At 40.2% G+C, this 24935-nt stretch overlaps 2 protein-coding genes across 3 annotated transcripts in view; one reads left to right on the top strand and one right to left on the bottom strand.

The window, feature by feature from the left end:
- IGFBP7 (insulin like growth factor binding protein 7) overlaps positions 1-15328 on the top strand; it is a 77968-nt gene extending 62640 nt beyond the window's left edge. The window contains exons 2-5 of the mRNA XM_003898849.4: positions 5482-5591; positions 13089-13205; positions 13849-13975; positions 15063-15328. Of these exons, the coding sequence (XP_003898898.1) occupies positions 5482-5591; positions 13089-13205; positions 13849-13975; positions 15063-15082 (374 nt within the window). The 3' untranslated portion in view covers positions 15083-15328. The remainder of the gene's footprint in view (positions 1-5481; positions 5592-13088; positions 13206-13848; positions 13976-15062) is intronic.
- POLR2B (RNA polymerase II subunit B) overlaps positions 15240-24935 on the bottom strand; it is a 51622-nt gene continuing 41926 nt past the window's right edge. For both annotated transcript variants that reach the window (XM_009207026.3, XM_021938591.2), the window contains 8 exons: positions 24249-24343; positions 22907-23157; positions 22727-22816; positions 22366-22473; positions 21407-21520; positions 20873-21033; positions 15999-16194; positions 15240-15499 (listed from right to left, as the gene is read on the bottom strand). In XM_009207026.3, the coding sequence (XP_009205290.1) occupies positions 15410-15499; positions 15999-16194; positions 20873-21033; positions 21407-21520; positions 22366-22473; positions 22727-22816; positions 22907-23157; positions 24249-24343 (1105 nt within the window). In that variant the 3' untranslated portion in view covers positions 15240-15409. The remainder of the gene's footprint in view (positions 15500-15998; positions 16195-20872; positions 21034-21406; positions 21521-22365; positions 22474-22726; positions 22817-22906; positions 23158-24248; positions 24344-24935) is intronic.

Genomic DNA, 24935 nt, shown 5'->3' with positions numbered 1-24935 from the left:
TAAATAAATTCCGGATCTGCCTTGACCTTCTTGGAAGAAAGGCAGAGTGGAAAGAGTTAGAAGTTATTTGGTACAGAGTCATTGAGTAGAGTGCTCTCCTGAGGTAGAACAGAACTGTCAGGAATTGCAATTCAAGATGATTGTTGGCAGTGAAATTGCTTCTCAATGGAAAATGTGGGATGATGGTTCTTGAGAGTCGGGGAGGAGAGTGCAGCATTGTTGAGGCTGCCATCGTATCCACCGAAAACATTTTCAGCATCTCTTCTCTTCTATACAAGACTTGTCCTCTTGGTGTCCCTGTGGGTCACTATTAAGTCGCTTGCTTATTCTTTCTCACTATGTATCTTCATTTACGTTTCGCTAAAACTTCTGTAATTTGCTTTTATCAAGAGTTTTTCAGCCAGGTGCAGTGGCTCACACCTGTAATCCGAGCACTTTAGGAGACCGAGGTGGGCGGATCACCTGAGGTCAGGGGTTCAAGACCAGCCTGGCCAACATGGCAAAACCCCATCTCTACTAAAAATACAAAAATTAGCCAGGCATGGTGGCGGGCACCTGTAATTCCCACTACTTGGGAGGCTGAGGCAGGAGGATCACTTGAACCCAGGAGGCGGAGGTTGCAGTGAGCCAAGATCACACCATTGCACTCTGGGCAACAAGAGCAAAACTCCATCTCAAAAAAAAAAAAAAGAATGTTTCCATTCCCTATGCATATTCTGGGGGAATTTCCAGACCAGGTAAGTGGTAAAGAACCAATCACAGCTTAGTAAATAGGAATCCTACTGGGTATCAGCTCTGAACAAAGTACCGGGAAGAATGTTGAATCCCTACAGATTTTTGCAACACAGGAAGTCAGGTGGAGGCCAACCTGCCTCCACCTACTCTAAGAGGTCTGTTGATCACTTGAATATTACACTAATAATTTATTGATGTGACTTTCTTTTGCAAGAGATTGTATCTCAAACCAAAAGGCGGTTCTTGTAGGTTAGTACTTTCCAGTTTACATATTGTTTGTTAAACTTTTCATTGTGTTAGTAAACCCAGCATTTGTTCAAGGATATTTGAAATAGCCAAGGGTTTTTGTAAGTGTTGTGCAGCAAACTAATCCTAACAGCCCCTCCTCTGCCCTTCCACTCCATCACCCCAACAGGAGTCAGTGAATATTACAGATTTTTGTAGTATGGAAGTCTTGTAGAATTCTAGGCATAGCCTGGTGGCAGGATTGACAAAATCATTTACATTCTTAGAATAATCCAAATGTTGACTCAGCCCATTTACCTAAGGTATTCCAAGCACTGGGAGAGGAGAAAGAGGAACCCATGCTAAGATTTGTCCTAATATTGAACCCCGTGAAGATGGCTGTCATTCAAAGTATTCCTGGGTTCAGGTATTTTTAAAGAATTCATGGCTGGGCACTGTTGCTAACACTTGTAATCCCAGCACTTTGGGAGGCCGAAGTAAGAGGATTGCTTGAGCCCAGGAGTTTGAGACCAGCCTGGTCAACATAGCAAGACTCTGTCTCTACAAAAATAAAAATTAAAAAAGAATCCTTGCTTGTCCTAGAGTGTTTTGCTTCTTGGAATAGTAAGAGGATTGGGGGAAAACAGATATATCATATCTGCCCTCTATTTAGTGCTTCAATTTTAGTACAAATAATTTCTAAATTATTCCATAGTTATTGGTGCAGAGATAGACACATAGACCAGTGGAAAAAAATAGAGAGTCCAGAAATAGACCCACACATATGCAGTGGGTCTTGTAGATTTCCACAAAGGCATTATTATGATTCATTGGGAAAAAGAAGGTCTTTTCAACAAATGGTGCTGAAGTAATTGGATGTCCTTTTAGGGGAGGAAAAATGAACCTTGACCTCTGCCTCATAGCACACACAAAAATTAATTCAAGATGGAGCAAAAACTTAAATGTGAAAGGTAAAACCATAAAGCTTGTAGAAAAAAACAGGAGATCTTCCTAGCCTTGGGCTAGGCAAAAATTTTCTTAAACAGGACACAGAAAGCACTAACCATAGAAAAGAAAACTTGATAAATTGGACTATACTAAAACTAAGAACATCTGTTTTTAAATCCCATGGGAAAAATCCATAGCATGTCTTCAAGATCTCTGGCAGAAAATCAGTCTGGAACCCGTCCGTTAGCCCTCCAGAATCTGCCCCCTGCCCAAGACTGATGACCCTGCTACCTGTACTGGCAATAGGGAGATGAACACGGTTCAAGTAAGAAGGTTTTGGCAGGGCTGAGGCCCTCAGATCCTCACAATAAAATTGTCTTGCATTCCTTGTGTGATTTGGATCTGTGAGAAGCAGCTTTGTTCCCGAGCTCCCCCCAGACCTCTGAACACTGGTGTGTTCTTCTCAGAACAATCCTTTGAGATCCCCTGAGCTTTGAAGTCCTCCTGCCAAGTCTGTGTGTGGGAAGGAGAACAGAGCAGCGTGAGGGCCGTTCGAGAGGTGGGCGAAGGCAGTTCAAAGCACAGCCAGATCCGGCTCTGTGGTGTCCAAGCCCTTGGGGTCCCAGAGCCCTAGAGGAAGCCTGGGATAGGGTGAGGCCCAGCCCTTTGCAGGGTGCTGTATTGCTGCATCCAGACTAGGAAATGTCTGAGACAGAGCCAGAAACATAAATACTGCACCACTGTGCTCACCACATTCATGTTCGCAGCAGAAGAGCCAAGCCCCCTGGCCAGGATATATGCTTCCTATTCAGACCTATGGTTTGGAGGGAAGGAAGCACGAAATGTATTTAGAGCTTTCCAAACTTTGATTGTTTGGCACATTCCTACAAAGGGAAAAAATAAAAATATCCCATGAGATTAAAAAAAAAATCAGCTTCTAATGCTTTAGATGAGTGGGAAAATCTTGCACACTGGGGTCATTTCCTTTCTGTTTCAAGAAATTAATATTGTGCTGGAAATAGCCTGTTGCAAAAGGAGAGACTTCATGTCCTTTGAATGCTGATTATGCCAGAAAACTTTCCAGCCCTAAAGGGGAGGTTGTCCCTTTCCCAGGACTCTGATGCAAGATGACCCTGCAGTTTGCTATTTTGCTAGGATAGGAGACCCAAGTCAACAGAGATTTAAAATTCGGAAGGGGTCATTAATTTATTCATTCAAGAAACCATGCTGAGCATGGAATAGGGGCCAGGTTCGGTTCTGGAGTCTCACACTGCCCCACATGAGGAATCCAGGCTGCCAGCTCCGTGACCATCCTCTGCAGACAGTCCCGAGTCTTTCTGAAGCCCCCTGGTGGCTGAACCCTGGCATTTAGAATGAGCAGAAGTGACATACTAATTACCAGTAAATAAAAAGTAGGTGTGCACCTCTCTCCTGTAGATGCCGGGAAACCAGGCCATCAGCGGACAGGCGCAGTCAGCAGCACCCGCTCTCTCGGTATCTGTTAGTTTCCACAGTGTTGTGTTTCAGAGCCGAACCAGAAATCACCCAGGGGGGTTACTTGCATCAGCTCCGGAAAATGTGTAAAGGATTGAAGTCCTGAGGCTTTCCCATAATGTCTTATTTAGGCATCAGTCTCCCTCAGTTGATTAGAGCAGGAATCAGCAAATTTCTTAATAAAAGGCCAGTGACAGTGAATACTTTTAGGCCATGCAGTCTCAGCCACAACTGCTCTGGCAGCCAGAGACAGCAGGAAACAAATTAAAGTGTGGCTGTGTTCCAACAGAACTTTATTTTATGGACATTTCCTTACACTTTTCACACTTTGTGAAATATCCATCTTTTAATTTTTTTTTTCAACCATTTAAAAATGCAGGCCGGGCACAGTGGCTCAGGCCTGTAATCCCAACACTTTGGGAGGCCGAGGCGGGAGGATCGCTTGAGCTCAGGGGTTCAAGACCAGCCTGGCCAACATGGCAAAACCCTTTTTCTACTGAAAATACAAAAATTAGCTGGGCATGCACGTGTAGTCCCAGCTACTTGGGAGGCTGAGGCATGGGAATCGCTTTAGCTTGAACCCGGGAGGTGGAGATTGCCGTGAGCCAAGATCATGCCACTGCACTCCAGCCTGAGCAACAGACTGAGATCCTGTCTCAAAAAAATAAAATTTTTCTTAATTAAAAAAAATAAAAATGCAAACACCATTCTTAGCTCACAGGCCATGCAAAAACAGATGGCAGGCCAGATTCGGCCCACAGGCCATAGTTAGCTAACCTAGGACCAGAGAGTCCCACCACTTTCACAGCAAAAAGGATGCACAGGGTTTGTGTTGACTCTGAGTAGGGACGTTCTCCAAAGGGTGCCATGATACAGAAGGTGGTGAGTGTGTTCCCTAATTGTGGGAATGGAAGAGCATCACTCTGGCGTCTCTCAGTGGTCCCATACCTGCTGACTCTATTTAGGCGGTGGCTCGAGGGTGCCCCCCACTTGCCAATGCCTCCTGCTAGGGACTTGCACACTGAGAACCCTGGGAAAGGGCCCTCTCCTTGGGGACCCTGGTCACACCCAGTAGATCAGTCACTCTTCTTCCTTCTTACCAGCTGCCTCACCTGACCACACTGGGAGAAGGACCCTTGTACCACCTTCCTCGACACCCGGGCCTCTTCTGTTCAAAGGTGCCTTCCGGCAAGGCATGGTGGCTCACACCTATAATCCCAGCATTTGGGGAGGCTGAGGCAGGAGAATTACTTGAAGCCAGGAATTCAGGACCAGCCTGAGCAACATAGCAAGACCCTGTCTCTACAAAAGAAAATTAAAAATGAACTGGCATGGTAGTGCATGCCTATAGTCCCAGCTACTCGGGAGGTTGAGGTGGGAGGATCGTTGGAGACCAGGAGTTTGAGGCTGCAGTGAACTGTGAACAAGCCACTGCACTCCAGCCTGGGTGGAAGAACGAGATTCTGTGGCAAAATAATAATAATAAAATTGCATTAAAAATAAAGATGTCCCTTACAATCCCCTAAGGTACATAGCACTCCTTTTCTTCCCTGTCTCATCACCCATTTCAACCTTAGATCCTGAGCTTCTTGAGGCAGAGACTTCCATCTTGTCTGGGTGCTCAGCACATTTTCAAATATTCTCTTAGGTGTTTTTCTCCATTACCCATGGAGCGGTTGCTTGTTGCCTTTCCAACCAAAATAGAAATAGCAGTAAACAAAAGAAGAAAAACACTGAACATTTTGGAACTAAAATTTTATTATTACTGGAAAAGTCCCAGATAATAAAAAAACAGCTGGTAAATTAGCACTCATTTAAGCATGGTCTGGGGAAGAAGAAAATTTTCAGAACAAATTTTTCTTCCTAATTGTTTTTGTTTGTTTAGATTTATGCATTCCCAAAGTGGACCTTAAAATCATGCTGGTGGCAGGAGGAAGCCAGTGTAGTCTTTGAAATTTGCTTCAGATAATCCACCAAGGGGACGGCTTCATAAACACAATTATTATTTTCTCCCTAAGATGCTGACTCATGTGAAGGGCTATTTAAAAGATGACTTTGGCTTTGTGCCCTCTCCTGCAGGTCCTTCCATAGTGACGCCCCCCAAGGACATCTGGAATGTCACTGGTGCCCAGGTGTACTTGAGCTGTGAGGTCATCGGAATCCCGACACCTGTCCTCATCTGGAACAAGGTCAGTGGCACAGACTTCAAGAAGACGTCCTAGGCTGACAAGCTTCTCTTGCACTGCACAATGATGGTAAAACGTTAAAGCCTTAGCATGCTTTGTTGACTGCAGATGCTCCATGCTTTGTTGACGGCAGTCATACAGGCACCTCCACTGGATTCATGGGACAAAAACCAGTCCCTGCCATGCTTTAATTAGCAGCATCCTAGAAACTGAGAAACTGGAAGAACAATAATGCTGAACACCTGAACCCACCTTCGGGGTGTGTGTGCACCTGTGGTGTGTGTATGTGTGTGCATATGTGGGTGTGAGTGAAGTGTGTGTGTCTGTGTGTGCACCCTCAGTGGAGACAATATAGCATAGGGGTTAAAAGTGTATGTTTCTCTCTTTCTGTCCCAAAATACCACCTCCAAGCCCCCACCAAGCTGTTTGTGATGTCTTCAGTCTCCTCATTTAAGACTGAACATTTAGCTGATACTTTAGATCCTGTCTGCTTGGAGGCATTATTATTATTTTACTGGGAGGCTCGGCTAAGAAGGTAAAAGGACATAAAGCCCTGTAGCCTTCTCCTGTGAGCATGGATTATTTTTTTCAGATTCCCTAAGTGCTGGGAGATGGATGAGTACATTTTAAGAGCACTTGGAAGCAGGGTAGAAGGAGTGAGGTGGGATCTATTCTTCTAAGTACCAAGGCTGTAGAACTACAAGTTACGGACAAAGGAGACCACTCCAGAACAGAGCATTAAAAAGGAACAAGAGGAGGAATATCAAAGAAAAAAATTTCTCCTTTCTGAATTTTGCTAAATGCTGGCCCCAAGTGGAAAAAGCATGATATTCTTTTAATAAATCAGTTTTGAAATGACTTCCCAAATGGAAAAAAAGAAAAAAAAAGTGTGAGGCTGAGTGCAGTAGCACATGCCTGTAATCCCAGCACTTTGGGAGGCTGAAGCAGGAGGATCACTCGAGTCCCAGAGTTTGAGACCAGCCTGACCAACACAGTGAGACTTCGTTCTTACAAATAATTTTTTTTAATTAGCTGGGCATGGTGAGGCATGCCTGTGGTCCCAGCTACTCAGGACACTATGGTGGAAAAACCCCTTGCGCCAGGAGATCGAGGCTGCAGTGAGCTGTGATTGCCCCACTACACTCTAGCCTGTCTCAAAAGAAACGAAAGAAAAGGAAAAGAAAAAGGAAAGAGTGTGAATTCCTTAGCCAGGTTGGCTGGGTTCTCTGCAAGCCAGGGTTTCTCAGCCTCAGCACTATTGACATTTGGGGCCGGATAATTCTTTGTTGTGAGGGCTGCCCGTGCTTTGGAAGATGTTTAGCAGCACCCCCACCTCTAACCACTATATAATGGTAGCATCTCCCATCCCCCTGTCGTGAGAATTAAAAGCATCTTCAGACATTGCCACACGTCCCCTAAGGGTGTGGGGCTGGGGAATTGCCCTGTACTGAAAACCACTGCTGTTAGCCTCAGCTCCCTTCTCTACATTATTAAAGTGGCATGTAATTATCATAAAGATTAAATAAAGTAATGCAGGTAAAAATCACTTGATACATAGTTAGCACTCAGTAGACATTAGCTACTGTTCCTGGAAATTTTTCCCTTCGAGTGGCATTATCTTGTATAATTATCTTCATATTTGAAGAACAACATCTTCTCAGCATGTATGGTATGGAGGAGGGAAAAGAAAACACTTACTTGCCATCAACTAATACTTCACAATTATACCATACACTTAGGTTTTTGTCTTTTTTTTTTTTGAGATGGAGTTTCACTCTTGTTGCCTGGGCTGGAGTGCAATGGCATGATCTCGGCTCACTGCAACCTCCACCTTCTGGGTTCAAGTGATTCTCCTGCCTCAGCCTCCCAAGTAGTTGGGATTACAGGAGCCCGCCACCATGCCTAACTTTGTATTTTTAGTACAGACAGGGTTTCTCCATGTTGGTCAGGCTGGTCTCAAACTCCCGACCTCAGGTGATCCGCCTGCCTTGGCCTCCCAAAGTGCTAGGATTACAGGCGTGAGCCACCACACCTAGTCGTTTTTGTCCTTTTTATACATTTTGAATTGCTTAGCCTCACAACTGTCCTACGAAGAATTAAAAAAAATTATCAAACTCATGCTACCAAAAAAGAAACTTGGTTTAAGTAAAAGGGCATAACCAGACATCCCTTTTTAGCTACCCTACTTCTCCAGCAAGCTCTAAGGTGGATGATGGTCTCCCTTGACTATTTCGTTTGCTCATTGTGTGACCGGAGGAGCAACTTCTAGAACTCCAGGAGGACTGTGGCTCCCGCAGTCGGAGCTCTTTCTGTTGCAAGTTCTACCAGCCCATCTGAAACTAACCTAGGCAAAACAAAAAACGGGAGCGGGGTCCAGCCTCAAGGGCCCCTGCTTCCGGGTACACACGCCATGAGAACTCTAACTCTTGACTCTTTGCTCTCAATATACTAGTCTCATTTTCTTCTGCTTCAGAAAGCTTCCTGTGCAGCGGGAGATGTCAACTCCACTCACATTTTTATCACAGCTTAAAGACCCCAGAGGAAAGAAAGGGTTTCCCTTCTCCCTGCTGCGTTGTGAAAATCCCACTGAAGGGCTCAAGCCCAGGTCGGGTCACCTGCTAACCTCTGGCTCCCCCATGCGGCCAGAGGGATGCGGCCACTGACATTGGCACCAGCATGAATCCCCCTGGTTTGTGTAAAATCTGGCAACAGATACCAGAAAATGCCTGAGGTGGGGGTGACGACAGAGTCAACACTACTATACCATCCTTTACAGTGAAGCTTCTCTTAAAGGAGCAATAAAATTTCACCCCAATCAATTATGTTTTTAAGAGGAAGGCGGAGCAAGAGCAATTAAGAGCAGAAATGCAGTCCCTGGATGATTTCCCCTCCATCCTTACTGCAAGAACTGCAGGCGTTCCTCACTGCTAATTTGGAGATTGCTGGTTTGCTCGGGGTGTGGGGAGGTGGAGAAATAATGTTCCGAGGAATACTCATGAAAAACTCCGTTGCAGTTCTCTACAGTTTCCTAGGGATACTTACACAATGAGAAGCGAGGGTCACCCAAGTGTCCTGGGGCATGTGACCTTATTGGCAAATCTTGGCAAAAAATAATTTCTTCAGTCCTTGCTCTACCCAATCCCAGCTAAAGTATTCACATACCAGAGGAATACGTCTGCCTCGGGAATCTTTTCCCTTTTAGGACTGTACAGGGCAGATCCCAATAGGCCTCACTGAGGGCTTGTCCTCAGGGCTATTCAAAAACACCACGGCAGTTGAGGCCGGTGTGGTGGCTCACACCTGTAGTCCCTAGCTACTTGGGAGGCTGAGGTGGGAAGATCGCTTGAGCCCAGTAGGTGGGGCTGCAGTGAGCTATGATGGCACCACTGTGCTCCAACCTGGGTGACAGAGCAAGATCCCGTAACAAAACCCACTATGTCAGTCAATGAGATGGGTGCTGAAGAAAAGAAGTGAAGAGGAAGTAGGAGAGAAACAATTTTTTCTGCAGACTTTCCAGAACAAGCAAAACCCAACTATGATGCTCTGCCAGTTGTCCTCTACCTTCATAATGTAATTTGCCACATGCATGACCCAAAGCAGTGTTTCTTACACTGCAGACCGTGACTCATCAGCGAGTCCTGGAACTAACGTAGCGATCACAACCAGCATGTTCTTATAAAAAATAAAAAATAGAACAGAACCTATGTTAAAGCATCACACTTACCACTTATAAAGGTGTCATTTCCTGAAACTTTTGTATATTCCAGATTACAATGTAAAATGTATTTCTTAGTTTGGGCCATGTCAAAACTAAGGAAACTTGGGAAGTTACTGACCTAAATAATTAAACAGGGTATTTGTTTTCTCATCGCTGTCCTTGTAACCAGACTGTTAAGAATACAGATATATTTACTAGCACATGTGTTTCAAATCCAATTTAAGAGTAGAACACCTTTTTGGATAGAATATTAGAATCCACGCTTGTTAAACAAGAGAAACTGAGGCTTAAATAAAGACAGCATGTCTTTCTAGCTCAAGGATTCTTAGCAACAGCAGAATTAATGGCACAAGCCTTCTCTCCATGACACTTGAGACTGCAGTGGCAATTCTTACGGTTGGCACAGCCTGGTGAGTGGTCTTTACTTTCCTTACTGGCAGTTATTATCCTGCTGGCTTTAACAAGCCTTTCAGCAAACCCCTAGCCTAGAAAGATTCGAAGGGCAATATTTTGAAATGGGAACATGAACTGAAATAGCCATGTTTGACTTAACCCTTTTAAATCAGAGATGATGCTCACAGCGAAAGCAAAACACCTTCCCAGTACTTGTCTCTGAGACCGAGAGACTCTCTGTTTAATTCTTTTCTTGCCTGAATATTTCTTCAGATTAGGGCTTCCATGAACTCTAAGAATATTTTTAATCAAAAATAGTGACCTCTAAGGTAATGGTAATAAGCGGAAATTATCCAAAGACGTATAAAGAAAGAGTTGAGAATGTCCCCCCCACCACCTCCTCCTCCTGCCTGAGATAACCAATGTGAACTGCCGTGGTTTGTATCTTTCCACATTCTTTTTCATATCCAAGCATATTCAAACATATATCCCTACGGTGAAATGAGAATATAGTGTGCCAATAAACTATTCTGAAACTCGCTTTTCTCAACAAATACTTCATGGACATCCGTCCAAGTCTGCGTCTCAACAGCTACGTAATATTCCAAGTATGAATATCATAATGTATTAAATCACCTCTGTATTTTTTTCTGTTGTTTCCAGATTTTTGTCAACTTAAACAATCCTACTTTAAGCATCAAAGTACACATATCATACGGTGCTTTTATTGCTATAAGATAGATTCCCAACAGTTACCTGAATAAGTCAAAATATTTGTTTTAGTATTAATAGACATTGTCCGATTACTTTTTAAATAGACTGTAGTAATTCACACTCCCACCAGCAATGGAGAAGTGCCATTTCTCTGCATCTTTACAAGCACTGAATATTAACCTCTCTTTTTTAGTTTTAGTTCCTATTTTAACGAGAAAACACATATTTATTGGCCGGGCACAGTGGCTTATGCCTGTAATCCCAGCACTTTGGGAGGCCAAAGCAAGTGGATCACTTAAGGTCAGGAGTTTGAGACCACCCTGGCCAACATGGCAAAACCCTGTCTCTACTAAAACTACAAAAATTAGCCAGGCGTGGTGGCACGTGCCTGTAATCCCAGCTACTCCGGAGGCTGAGGCAGGAGAATCACTGGAATCCAGGAGGCAGAGGTAGAGGTTGCAGTGAGCGAAGATCACACCACTGCACTCCAGTCTGGGTGACAGAGCGAGACTCTGTCTCAAAAAAAAAAAAAAAACAGAAAACACATGCTTATCAACACTTAGAATCCCTTTACATGAATAAGGGAGAGCTTGACATATAAAAATGTTTCATATGAAAATTCTTGGCAGTTTTTTCTATGTTTTCTACATGATGTATAACCTTTTATAATTATGTAACATTAATTAAAATACACCATGCCAACACCTGTGAAAAGAAGGGAAAACTAAAGTATATATATACAGTGATTTCTGTTAAATATTATATTTAACAAGATACATTTCCCTTTCCATTGTGGATCAAGTTAATTAACATAAAATGCTCTTTACCAAGAGCTATGGGATTTGAGGCTCAGTTGCTGAGATTCAGTATTTCAGTGCTGCAGTGTTTCTTATTTTCTTGCTTTGGTCACACAAAACTCATATGATTCTGAAATTCAGTGAATAAAGGTCAGAGACATATTACTTTAGACATTGAATCAAATTAATACTTCTACCAAAATATTCTTAAAACCCATTTTTAAGTAACTATTGCAAAAGCTGTATTAGCATAAACCATTTCTTCCAGCTACTTGGGAAACTAAGGGGAAAGGTACCTATTGAGTACATGTTTGTCTTCACAGCATTAGTAGCAATGTGGGAAAATTCCAGAAAAAAAAATGCAAAAAGCCAGGCTTTCCAAATCAGTCATGCAAGGTATTTTTTCAAGAGCAGGAGTTGGCCTACATCACATGTGGTTTGCTGAGTCCCGGTCCTGGCATCATAAAGCTGAGAAAATACAGTGTAGGTTTGAAGCCTAGACAACAGCAGAGTAACAAAAAACACATGGTAGGAGTGGGATCCACATGGGAAAAGCAACACTGAGATGGAAGTTAACAAAGTGTATATATAGGTTTACTTATATATGTATTTATTATATTTACACATACACTGTGTCTATATATACACACTATTATCTGGTCTTTATTAAGATTTGCTTTATTATAGAAGAAAATGAAAAGGAAATTACCTGAGATTGTAAATCCTTTCTAATTACAAAGGTAGTATCAATAAATGTCAAGTATCAATAAATGTCAGCCTCTTAAAGGAGGTCTGGGATGGAATGAACAAACAATTCGTATATCCTTTTTTTTTTTTTTAACTCACCATTATCACAAGGCTTAAAATATTTGTACTCTGTAACTCAGCTGCTAAATGTATATATATCGAGAAGCTACAAGTGAATTTCATTCTTTTGTATATTTTCCAGAGTTTATACAATAAACATTTTGCCTTTTAAAATGAGAGCAAAAAGGATACATTAGTATTGGCCTTGAATCAAAGAAATTTCTTCTGAATCTCAACATGACATACACAGAAACAGTCGACAAGTTTTGTCATAAAAGAACAATGACAGCACATGTATTTGACAGCTGTTTTTCTTTTTTTTTTTTTCTTTTTTTGAGATGGAGTCTCACTCTGTTGCCCAGGCTGGAGTGCAGTGGCACTATCTCGGCTCACTGCAACCTCCGCCTCCCAGGTTCAAGCAATTCTCCCACTTTAGCCTCCTGAGTAGCTGGGACTACAGGCACTTGCCAACACACTGGGCTGATTTTTGTGTTTTGTAGAGACAGGGTTTCGTCATGTTGGTCAGTCTGGTCTCGAACTCCTTTGATAGGTGTTTTTTATCTTAGGTGTTCAGTAAATCATTTGATTAATTCTTAGCCCTCAGAACAAAGTAATGGTATTGGCTTTGGTCTCAGCCTACTATTGTCCATTGATGAAGCTGTTGCAGGAAGAGCCCCAAGGTCCCAAGCATCACACCTAGTACTGGGTGACAGTTCATCAGTCGAACATGGCATGACAGGGAAAAGGCCTGGCACCGAGAAGCAGAATTTCCAAGAGTATGAGTGAATGAATGATGGTGGCCAGTGGAAGGAAATTATGAACATGTGTATTCCCCAAGCATGCAGAAAAACACATTAGTTTAAAACATGTAAGCTTAGCAGAAAACTGGCAGGAAGAAATAAAAGGATCTCTATTTTAAAAGTAGTAAAGGGAAATAGTTGAGAAAAATGCTGGGTTTTCTCTATTAGAAAGTCTGACATACACCATGTGAAATTGTAGGGATGTGGCCACTTCCAAGTAGATGATCTGGTGTACAAAACTCAGTATTACTCTCTCCTTTTGTTTTTGCAGGTAAAAAGGGGTCACTATGGAGTTCAAAGGACAGAACTCCTACCTGGTGATCGGGACAACCTGGCCATTCAGACCCGGGGTGGCCCAGAAAAGCATGAAGTAACTGGCTGGGTGCTGGTGAGTACCAGAACCAAGAGCTGGCAAGAGTTTCATTCTTAGCATTAGACATAAGCAGACCTGGCAAAGGTGCCTGATGTACTGCCAGCCTGAAGGTGCTTGCTCTTCCACATCTCTTTGGAATAGCTTTACCATGGAGTCGCTGCTTCTCTTTCAGAGAAACTAAAGGAAAAGTGCTTTATTTGCATGTTTTGAAAACAACCAATGAATTAACAAGAACTACTATTTTCCTAAGAGTTCAAAGCAAAATCCTTACACAGAGCTGCATGGCCCAAGCATCGTTTTAACTCATTATTGATTAATAAATACCTTATTTTACTTGACCCTTGATATTCATGGAGAATACTTTGATCATATACCCTTATCAAGGTTGCCCTCAAACCGATAATGTGTACCTATCTAGTTTTTAACCTATGCAGTATGATCACAAGTTGTCCATTACATTTCCTGAGATGACTCCTCAGCAAACCAAATGTAGTAGCTATCGAAGTCTCCTAGCACAGGACTTGCACTACTTCTGGCAGCACCTTTGCTATGAATCCCCTGGTCATCTTAGGAAACTTATGATATAATGACCTCATTGGAACCACTGACAAAAGAGAAGACCACCACAGAGGAATACTAGATCCTTTTTCTTTCACAGGTATCTCCTCTAAGTAAGGACGATGCTGGAGAATATGAGTGCCATGCATCCAATTCCCAAGGACAGGCTTCAGCATCGGCAAAAATTACAGTGGTTGATGCCTTACATGAAATACCAGTGAAAAAAGGTACAAAATAAATCTCACAGCCATTTAAAAATGACTAGTACATTTGCTTAAAAAAGAACAGAACTAATTATGAAAGTATCAGACATAGCTATTAATGAAATTCTGTAGTTAGGAATCCATAAGGGCATTAAGTATGCCATTAAAATGTAGAGCACAAGACTCCAAAAGATTATCTGGATGGGTGACTGAACGTCGTTATTATGACTTAGATGCTTTTACCTTATCTAACATGTAAGAGTCAAAACTCAAACTTGCCTGGAATGGCTTCTATTTCCCATAGCTTTCTACCTATCTACTTGGCATTTTCCCTTTGTGTCGTGACTATTATATTAAATTCCCATTTAAAAGAAAACGATTGTGGGCAATTCTCACCCTTCACTTTTGCTTTTAAAAGAAAAAGCCAGAAAGAGAGTATACTGGCAAATGCCCACTTCTGTTCTGTCTCCCCTTCCTTCACTGCCAAAAAACTTTCTCTGAAGAACCCATCCTGAGTGTCATAGCAGTGCTACTTTACATTTATATAGTTCTATGAAACTGATGTCTGAATTGGCTTTCCCTTAGACAAAAGAACAAAATTTACCATCAGCATGTCAAACCATTCCACTGTGCAGATCACTCAGCTGTGATATGAAAATAAAGTAAAGAAGTATGTGGTCAGATTCTCTTCAGCCATAATGTGTAATGCCAGGCAACGAAACAGAGCAGTAGCTAAGAGTCAAGCCATGCATTTGAGTCTCAGCTCTGCTACTAATTTTTCCTCCACTTTACCTTTTGAAGATCTGGACTACAAAGGAAAGGTCTTTAACCTCTCTGAATTTCATTTGTGAAATGTGCTCTTCCCATTCTATAATAAGATGTACCTTTGATGCATCAACCAATACAGCAAAATTGCCTTTCATGGCTAAAATCATGTAACTCGAGTTCCACAGAGCACTCCAGCATATTATTTATACAATTACTCATATATCCTTTATCCCCACATTTTAACATCTTCATTTATTTGGAAACACTCAACTACCTGACAGTTCAAAAGTCAACCACATCCCTATATGTAACTAATTTTTATCTTTTTCTTTTTTTTAAACAGGTGAAGGTGCTGAGCTATAAACCTCCAGAATATATTAGTCTGCATGGTTAAAAGTAGTCATGGATAACTACATTACCTGTTCTTGCCTAATAAGTTTCTTTTAATCCAATCCACTAACACTTTAGTTATATTCACTGGTTTTATACAGAGAAATACAAAATAAAGATCACACATCGAGACTATCTACAAAACTTTATTATATATTTACAGAAGAAAAGCATGCATATCATTAAACAAATAAACTACTTTTTTATCACAACACAGTACATTATTTGTCATTTTTTAAAAGCCACACAATAGAAACAAGACACCAAGATATTTTTATCTTGTTGAGTCTTGTAAAATAGCTAAACACTCATCATTCGCGGTGCAATACTCATAGACATAAGTTCCTGAAACAATAGTTTGCATGCATAAGGCATTCGCACCAAAGAAATCTGAAAAGAAAAAACAAATAGTAATTAGCAGAATTGTACTGAAGTGACTCCACTTCTCTACCCCAGAAAAGGGCAAAGATCTGGTACTGCAGATAACGAATAAATGAGCGGAGCTGAGAACACGCACTCTGCTACCTCAGCTTATGGTGGTTCTTTCTCCTAGCAGGCTTTGGTATTTTACCCTTTCTGCCAGACATAATTTATATTCACCCACTTCAACTAAAAGGTTTTTAAAAACTCATTGTTTAAAATCCCTTGTACAAAGTCTTATTATTTCCAAAAGATGAATAGCTTAGAGAAATTACCACACTAAAACCTAAACTGGTTTTTAGAAAAATCAAATTATCTTTTTCATATTTAGAACTAGGAATCTTACAGAAGCATGCTATCAAAATTGTAAAAATGCCAATCTGTTCCACCACACTAAATCTGCCTGGATAATCAGACCAACATAGTTTCCTCTAAACAAACATCAACTGCCAGTAAAGTCTATACACACCTGGGTTTTATTGCGGCAGCCCCTGCATTCATATGTATGGGTCCTGGTGTTGGCAATCGCCATTATTCCACAAAGATTGCAAACATGAACCTGATATGGATCTGATGCCTCAAACAATCTTTCCCTTAAAAACTGGGCTGCTCCGTGGGCAATCTGACAATCTCGTTCCATTTCTCCAAAACGCAGGCCACCGTCACTGTTAAGAGAAAAAAATTATTACTTTGTACTTATTTTTTATTATAAATACTGCCTTGAATAATGGCAAAGGTGGAGAATAATATTTGCGAAGAAGGAGAACTAGGCTAATTTTTATACCCTAGCATTCTCTCTACTGGTGGGGAGAGAAGTCTACAAACTATTTGATGTGCATTAGAAAGTCCCCAAATGGGCTAAGCAAAGTGGCTCACCCCTGTAATCCCAGCACTTTGGGAAGCGGACTGGGTGGATCTCTTGAGTTCAGGAGCCTGGGCAACATGGCGAGACCCCATCTCTATTTTTTAACAAATAAAAATAAAAAAAGAAGGTCCCCAAATGGAGTAGATACATTAGATTCTTAAGTATAGCATTTAATTTTCCTCATAAAATACAATAATGCATAGAGTGGAGGTTTATCATGCTATCATTTTACTTTCTGGAATTCAACTGTAAACTAAAAAAATGAATAATGAAAAAGACAATCTAAATAAGGCAGCTTGTCAATGGAATGACCGTCCCAGGCAATCAACCTTGAAATCATAAACACATGTTGGCTGAAGTAATGGAAAGAACAGGTAAATGATAATAGGTTTCCACAACATAAGAAGTGAAATGCATTATTCAGATGGCCAGGCAAATAGATGGTGATGGCTTCCTTAACATACTTAATATCCAAAATACACAAAATAAAACCAATGGGTTTATAATGATACTCCCCCAAAACAAAAAAATCATTGGTCGACTTTGGACCACTGATCTGGATCATTAGAAAACCAACTCGCTATTTTGAAAACTGGTAAATAAAAGAAGAGAATCAAGCATTTATTCCTGCCCTTACTATAGGAACTACGTCACTAGGTAACCAAACAGTTGAGGAAAACAAAGTTTTAGAAGTAGTCTGGCTAAAAAACTGAAGAAGAAATGAGAAAAAAATAGAATGGTATCAGTTTGAATAAATCTCTATTTAATTAAGGTCTTTAGGTAGTGATCATTAATAGCTGCTAAAAATCATAAAAAGAAAGGCAACCAGATACTGGAAGTATAGAATACCACCTATGAAGGATTACTGCCAAAAAACTCAAACCCTAAATCTCAAGCCTCAAGATCTAATTATTTACAAAACAAAACAAAACAAAACGAAAAAAGCAGGAATGCACAGCACTTGGGATGCAAGCAGCAAAATTCAGTCTCAAGCCCTGGACAAACAGTCCAGATTCTTCAACAAATAAATTACAAGGGAAAAAAAAAGGTTGGAAGGCAACCAATAAATTCAAAAAAGGACTTATGGGTCACTATCAATCAATTGCAAAGCATGGACCTTATTTGTATACTGATTGAAACCAACAAACCATTAAAACACTTATGCGATATTCAGGGAAATGTAAACCTGGATATTTAATATTAAGGAGGTACTGTGGTTAGGTTTAACATCCTAATCTTCTAGAGCAGAGGTTCTCAGAGTGTGGTTTATGGACCTCCTGAGAGTCAAAGTTATTTTTAATAGTAATACTAACAACATACATTTGCTTCTTTCACTGTGTTTACATTTGCACTGATGGTGGAAACATGAATAAAACTGCTGGCACCTTAGCAGAACTCAGGGTAGGAGAACCAAACATTACTAGCAGTCATATTCTCCATTCAACTGAAGGGGAGAAAAACCAGTTTTACTGAAAAATGTCCTTAATGAAGCAGTGAAAATAAATAGTTTTATTAAACTTTGACCGTTGAGTACACATCTCTTTCATATCCTGTAACTTTTAAAAAATGAAAGTCCTCAAACAGGCATGATGGCCCACACCTATAATCCCAGCACTTTGGGAGGCCAAGGTGAGAGGCTGGATTGAGCCCAGGAGTTTGAGACCAGCCTGAGCAACATAGTAAGACCCAGTCTCTATGTAAAAAATAAAGTAAAATAAAATGGAACATTTCATAAGCACTTCTACTGTATAGTGAAGACGACTGTCTTGAACAAAAGCACTTGCATGAATCTGAACTAGTCCCTTTTATCATGGAATATCTTTTTTACTCGACTAGCCAGCTGACATCAACTAGGTTAACTCATCAACATGTTAACACCCATTATGTTAATTCAGACTTAGAATTAAGTTGACGATGCTATAGATATTTGGCAGACAAAGAAATAAACAAGAAGAAATGAAAGCAAACAAAAAAAGTAAGTCTTTTACTCTGAGGAAAATAATTTTAAGTATTTGCTGAAAATGATTAAAATTGTGAGCTTCAAGCAAAAATCAGAATTTTAGGAAACTTCTATGCACCACTATGGGCTTGATAGCTCCCTGACATATTTAAAGGCTTTTCTAATGACATCAGTAGTCATATTAACAAATGCAATTTTTTTATTATAATGAAATATGTCAACATTTGAAAATCTGCATAACTCAGCAAACCAATTATTTTCCAAATGACCAATTAGGATGCTACAAAATATGCATGTGTAAAAGATACATTTGAAGTACAAGACAAACCAATGAACTTTAAACATAAAAAATGCAGAAGGTTCATTCATATGGTTTCAGTTTCTACATCAAAACCAATCTTTGAGAAACTACAACTTATCGTTTTGGTGTAGCATCAAAAAAATATCCATAGACCAGGCGCCTTGGCTCATGCCTATAATCCCAGCACTTTGGGAGGCCAAGGCAGACAAGTGGATCACTTGAGCTCCAGAGTCTGAGACTAGCTGGGAGACATGGCGAAATCCTGTCTCTACTAAAAAATATGACAAATTAGCTGGGCATGGTGGCGCATGCCTGTAGTCCCAGCTACTTGAGGCTGAGGTGGGAGGATCACCTGAGCCTGGAACGTAGAGGCTGCAGTGAGCTGTGATTGTGCCACCACACTCCAGCCTAGGGAACAGGGGTGAACCTGTCTCAAAAAAAGGGGGGGGGCGGGGGCAGGGGCTGGGCGCAGTGGCTCTTGCCTGTAATCCCAGCAATTTGGGAGGCCACGGCAGGCGGATCACTTGATGCCAAGAGTTTGAGACCAGCCTGGGCAACATGGTGAAACCCTGGCTCTACAAAAAATACAAAAATTAGCTGGACTTGGTGGCGCACACCTGTAATCCCAGCTACTCGGGAGGCTGCGGCACGAGAATCGCTTGAACCCAGGAGGTGAAGGTTGCTGTGCGCCAAGATCGCACCACTGCACTCCAGCCTGGGCGAGAGTGAGACTGTCTCAGAAAAAAAAAAAAAAAAAAATCAAAATATTCCTCTCTTTCCAACCACTTATCTGCATGAAATCAGAGTTTCCTCATATACTTAAATATAAAAAATAAAATACTACAATGGAATGAATGCAGAAGTAGATGTAAGAATCCAGCTGTTTCTATTAAGCCAAGTCATTAGAGAGATTCACAAAAATGTAAACCAATGTTATTCTTGTTACTAAATTCATCTGGAAAATAGATATATTTTTCATTAAACATGGTTTCTGGTTTTGTTTTGTTATCGAGACAGTCTCACTCTGGAGTGCAGTGGCGTAATCTTGGCTCACTGCAACGTCTACCTCCTGGGTTCAAGCAATTCTTCCCTCAGGCTCCTGAGTAGCTGGGATTACAGGCGGGAGCCCCGTGCCCAGCCAAAACATGTTATTTATGTTAACATGTAATGAGCTTATTAGCATTTTTTAAATAATAAATTTAAAATCTCAGCTTTAACTTCTAATATGATAAATATCAATAAATACAACTCACATAAAACAAAAGCATTGTGGGTTCCTGGGATCAAGAGATTTGAGAACCATTCTTTTAAAGATATACACTGAAACATTTATAGGAGAAATTATATGATGTCTGGACTTTGCTTAAAAATAATCAAGAGAGCTGGGCACAGTGGTTTACGCCTGTAATTCCAATACTTTGGGAGGCTGAGGCTAGAGGATTGTGGCCATGAGTTCAAGTTCAGCCTGGGCAACATAGTGAGACCCCATTTCTACAAAATTTTTTTTGTTTTTGTTTTGAGACGAAGTCTTACTCTGTTACCCAGGCTGGAGTGCAGTGGTATGATCTCGGCTCACGGCAACCTTTGCCTCCCAGGTTCAAGCGATTCTTAGGCCTCAGCCTCCTGAGTAGCTGGGATTACAGGTGTGTGCCCAACTAATTTTTTGTTATTTTTAGTAGAGACAGTGTTTCGCCATGTTGACCAAGCTGGTCTTGGACTTCTGACCTCAGGTGATCTACCCGCCTTGGCCTCCCAAAGTGCTGGGATTGCAGACATGAGCCACTGTGCCTGGCCTCTACAAAAAAAAAATTTTTTTTTTTAAAAAGGTGTAGTGGCATAGGCCTGTAGTAAAAAAAAAGGTTGGAGGGCAACCAATAAACTCAAAAAAGGACTTAAGAAACAATATCAATTTAGTTACTTGGGAGGCTAAGGTAGAAGGATTGCTTGTGCCCAGTTCAAGGCTGCAGAGAGCCATGGTCATGCCACTGCACTCCAGCCTGGGTGACAAAGTGAGACTCTGCCTTTAAAACATGATGATAATATCAAAGGTTAGAAGGGTAGAGATGAATGCAACAAGACTGGCCATCAGTCGATAATTGTTGAAATGGGGGTAACAGGCACACAGGCATTCATTATACCACTATCTCCATTTTGGTGTGTTGACATTTTTCATAATATAAGGTTAATTAATAATAACGATGATGATACAGTTCTTACCGAGATCTACCCTCCATGGGCTGTCTATTGAGGATCTGAATAGGTCCCCTAGCACGAGAGTGAATCTTATCATCCACCATATGCTTCAATCGCTGGTAATAAGTGGGGCCAATAAATATTTGTGATGTGATTTTTCGACCAGTGAACCCATTGTATAGGACCTGCAACAAACACAGATTTTGAAGTGTAGACCTAAAAATTAAACAACGTCAAAGAAGATATGTGCATATATTGTGTAACTCCATTTATATAAAAAAGCACAGAACTAATCTAAAATGTTAGCAATTAAGAGAGTAGTTAGCTTGGGGTGGGAGTGGAAAGGTAGCGACTGAAAAAGGTTCAGTCGCTGCCTTCACATTTTTAGATCTTGGTGCTAGTCATGCAGCTGTGCTTACTTTGTGAAAATTCATCAAGCTGTACATCTCTATATGTGCACATATTATACTTCAATAAAAGGTTATATTGTTTCAGAATAAAACGACACGCATACAAAAAAACACAAATGACAAATTACTACTATAAGAGCAAATATACCTCATTTCCTCTGAGATGATAGCCATAATCAGATAAAAGATTAGAAATCTTCTGCACGTTAACAGCATCATTAAATGGAGTGGCATCACCAATTTCACCCTTGTTAGCCGATACCTTTTTTAAAAAAAAAAATTTCTCTTTAAAATGTTGCTTCAGTCTGTCTCCACCTAAAAGTCATATCAATAAAAATGCATTCAAAAAAATTTTAAATACTTTTAAAATTTGAAAGTATTTATTTAAAGTATTTTAAAATTAAAAGACTTTGAACTCGAAATCTATGTTATGGAAAGCTGTGATATATTAAGGTTCATTTTATAATCTTACACAAAATATTTAGAACAAATGAATCTGCTTAAAAAAGAAAAACTCAATTATAAGTATTCCAACAGAGGTCGATCCATGGGATCAAGTACAAAAAGACTGAGACTCATAAGTACTTCAGATGGTTCAAGGAAATGACATTTTAATGCCCTAAAACCAAGCCATCCACATGTTAGACTATTGCCACTTTACCGTAAAAGAATACTTAAAAATAGAAAACCTCCACCAAAAGATGCATGTAGAGCTGATAGTAGAACTATAAAATTATTAAGTTCACATTGAACTCTCCATCAATAAATTAACTCTTCAGAACTATAAAATTATTAAGTTCACATTGAACTCTCCATCAATAAATTAACTCTTCATCTATAGAAAAGAACCAGTCAAAAGGAAAACCACATATGTAAGTATTAGTTGAATGTAGTATATCTCACAAAAATCCTGACTTGTGTATAACTGCAAATTGCCAAAAAACATTTTTAAAAAATGGCAGAATCATAATCAATTTGAAAGCAGAAAAGTAAATCTCACACTAGCTTTTTACAAAATACTCTGGCTCAAATTTGAGAGCAATCACCTATCAGAGTTTTAGAAGAAGTATCAGCTTAGAATCTATATTTTTGAAGAACATCTCTTACCTTCCCTTGAAGGCATTCAATTAAGTGACCAATAGTCATACGAGAGGGGATGGCATGGGGATTGATGATGATATCAGGGGTGATACCTTCACAGGTGAAAGGCATATCCTATAAAGAAAAATTTTAAAAGGGACTTAAAGATACATATACTAAACTAGAACTGACACCCCCTCCCAAATGAATTACTGTATGTCCCATATTCTGTTTCAACATGGTATGTTCATATACTTATTCAACAATAAAATAAAAAAGTTCAATCTGTATCATCTTCGAGCTCTTAAGTTAAAGCAAATTTTGATTAAAAAAAAAAAATGTTTAACAAAACTGTGATTTGGGTGTGAGGGAGATCAAAGATACCTACCTCTTGTCTATACTGAATACCACAAGTACCCTTTTGGCCATGTCGACTAGCAAATTTGTCTCCAATCTGTGGAATCCTAACAGAGCGTACCTAAATTCATATAAAAATAAGTTAAGTGGATCTGGTTTACTTTCTAAGACTAGCTACATGAACAAAGTTCATACAAAGTTCAATACTCACCCTTATTTTACAAAATTTATATCCTTCCTGGTTGAGAGTTACCATAACCTGATCCACAATGCCTGTCTCGCTAGTTCTGAGAAAAGTGCTACAGTCTCTCTTGGTATAGCGTCTATTAGTGCTCTCCAATTCATCTTCATTTTCAGGCAAGGTGACTGTTTTGCCTATAATAACATCATCTCCTGATACACGAACCCCTGGAGCTATCAAACCATCATCATCCAGTTTGTCATAAATGGCATGCCTCATGCCTGTGAGGAAATAGACATGGAATGTCACATAATCCCCAACAAAGATTAAAAACCACATACATGAATCAGTTCCAAGTCAGAGAGAAGGCCACAGGAATTTCTATACCATGAATCATACCCTTATTCCAAATATTACAAACTATTCTGAATTCTGTAATACCACAGTCCACACAGGAAAAAAAGAAAAAAAAAAAAGTCTATGAAGAAAAAGAACATTGGAATCAGCATTGGGAAAGCTGATTCTTCCATGACAGACATTTATCAAGTGACTCTGGATATGTTTTTTGCCATCTTCTGATTTCTATATTATAAGAAAAAGAATATCTCTGCTATCAGTGGGTACAGGAGAAAAAAATTTTTAATTAAAAAGAGAATATCTATGGATTCCCTCTGCACACATCCTCCCACAGAAATTGTGGATTTCATCTTAACTCAATCTTAACTCCAATGGACATCAATTCACTACTACACAGAACCACCCAATGGAAGGTGAGTAACAGGAAGATGGCAAAGGAAACAAAATACATTTTACTTCATGCAATGCTATTCAGAGTCAAAACTGTAGCAGAAATGTTGCATTTTCCTGGAACATCCCATCCATCCCACTGCATAAGCAGTTTTTAAGTGTCTGTCAAAATAAATAACTAGAAAGTAAGTTTGAGTTTTCTATAAGAAACAACAAATGCTAGGTATCCTCTTTTCACTGGTTATTTTTTAAATGTTTAGAAATAATGTGGCTGAACAAATATTATGATCACACCATAATTTGGAAAGGAAGAGGGGACAGGCGTGAAGTGTGTCCCCAGAAATTACATGACCTCTCTGATTTCCTAAACTGCCTCCTCAATGCAGGACCTACCAGGAAGGAAGGTCTGTAGCAAGCTCACTCCTAGGTGCAAAGACTTTTATCAAATACACATATTTTCTTAGATGTGAACTCTAAGAATAACATGAAAACACACTTTCATTGCACCAAAAAAAGGGGAGGGGGATGGGGGTAGGCGCAGGCTGACACAACCCATCAAAATCACTTAGGAAAACCACAGTAAGTTAACTTTGGATTCCATCATTTAAATGTTAGCATCACTTACCCTGGCATGTTTCACGTGTAGGCTTCTCAAAAACTTCTTCTTGATCAAATCCTTTTTTAGACTCCTGTTCTTTGTATGAGCGATAGAAAACAGACCTAAAAACACATGGTTCTAAAGGTAAAGTCTATTTTTTAACAAAAGGGCTGAGACTATACCAACAATTTCTCATTTACTTGAAATTTGGGAGACAATTTAAACTATGAATCTGGGACAAGAATAACTGCATTAAGGGTTGGAGTTAAACTCTAAATGTTATCACAAGTTATACATATGTAGCATCTGACCCATAACCGTAACTACCTAGAATTATATGTCAAAATGGAAAAGACCCAGGGTCAATGAGTCCAACCTCCTACACAATTTAAGAATCCATTACAAAATAACCCTGAAAGATGGTCACCTAGGTTCTACTCAAACACTTCCAGTGAGAAGTTTTTACATTGGCCGAGCATGGTGGCTCACGCCTGTAATCCTAGCACTTTGGGAGGCCAAGGTGGGTGGATCATCTGAAGTCAGGAGTTCGAGACCAGCCTGGCCAACATGGTTTGTACTAAAAATAACAAAAAAAAAAAAAAAAAAAGCTGGGTGTGGTGGTGCAAGCCTGTAATCCCAGGTACCTGGGAAAATGAGGCAGAAGAATCTCTTGAAACCTGGGAGGTGGAGATTGCAGTGAGCCAAGATTGCACC

Source organism: Papio anubis, chromosome 3 (genome assembly GCF_008728515.1).
Source record: "Papio anubis isolate 15944 chromosome 3, Panubis1.0, whole genome shotgun sequence".
Taxonomy (NCBI): Eukaryota; Metazoa; Chordata; class Mammalia; order Primates; family Cercopithecidae; genus Papio; species Papio anubis.
Note: the sequence above shows the minus strand (reverse complement) of the source record. Positions and strands in the feature narration are given on the sequence as shown.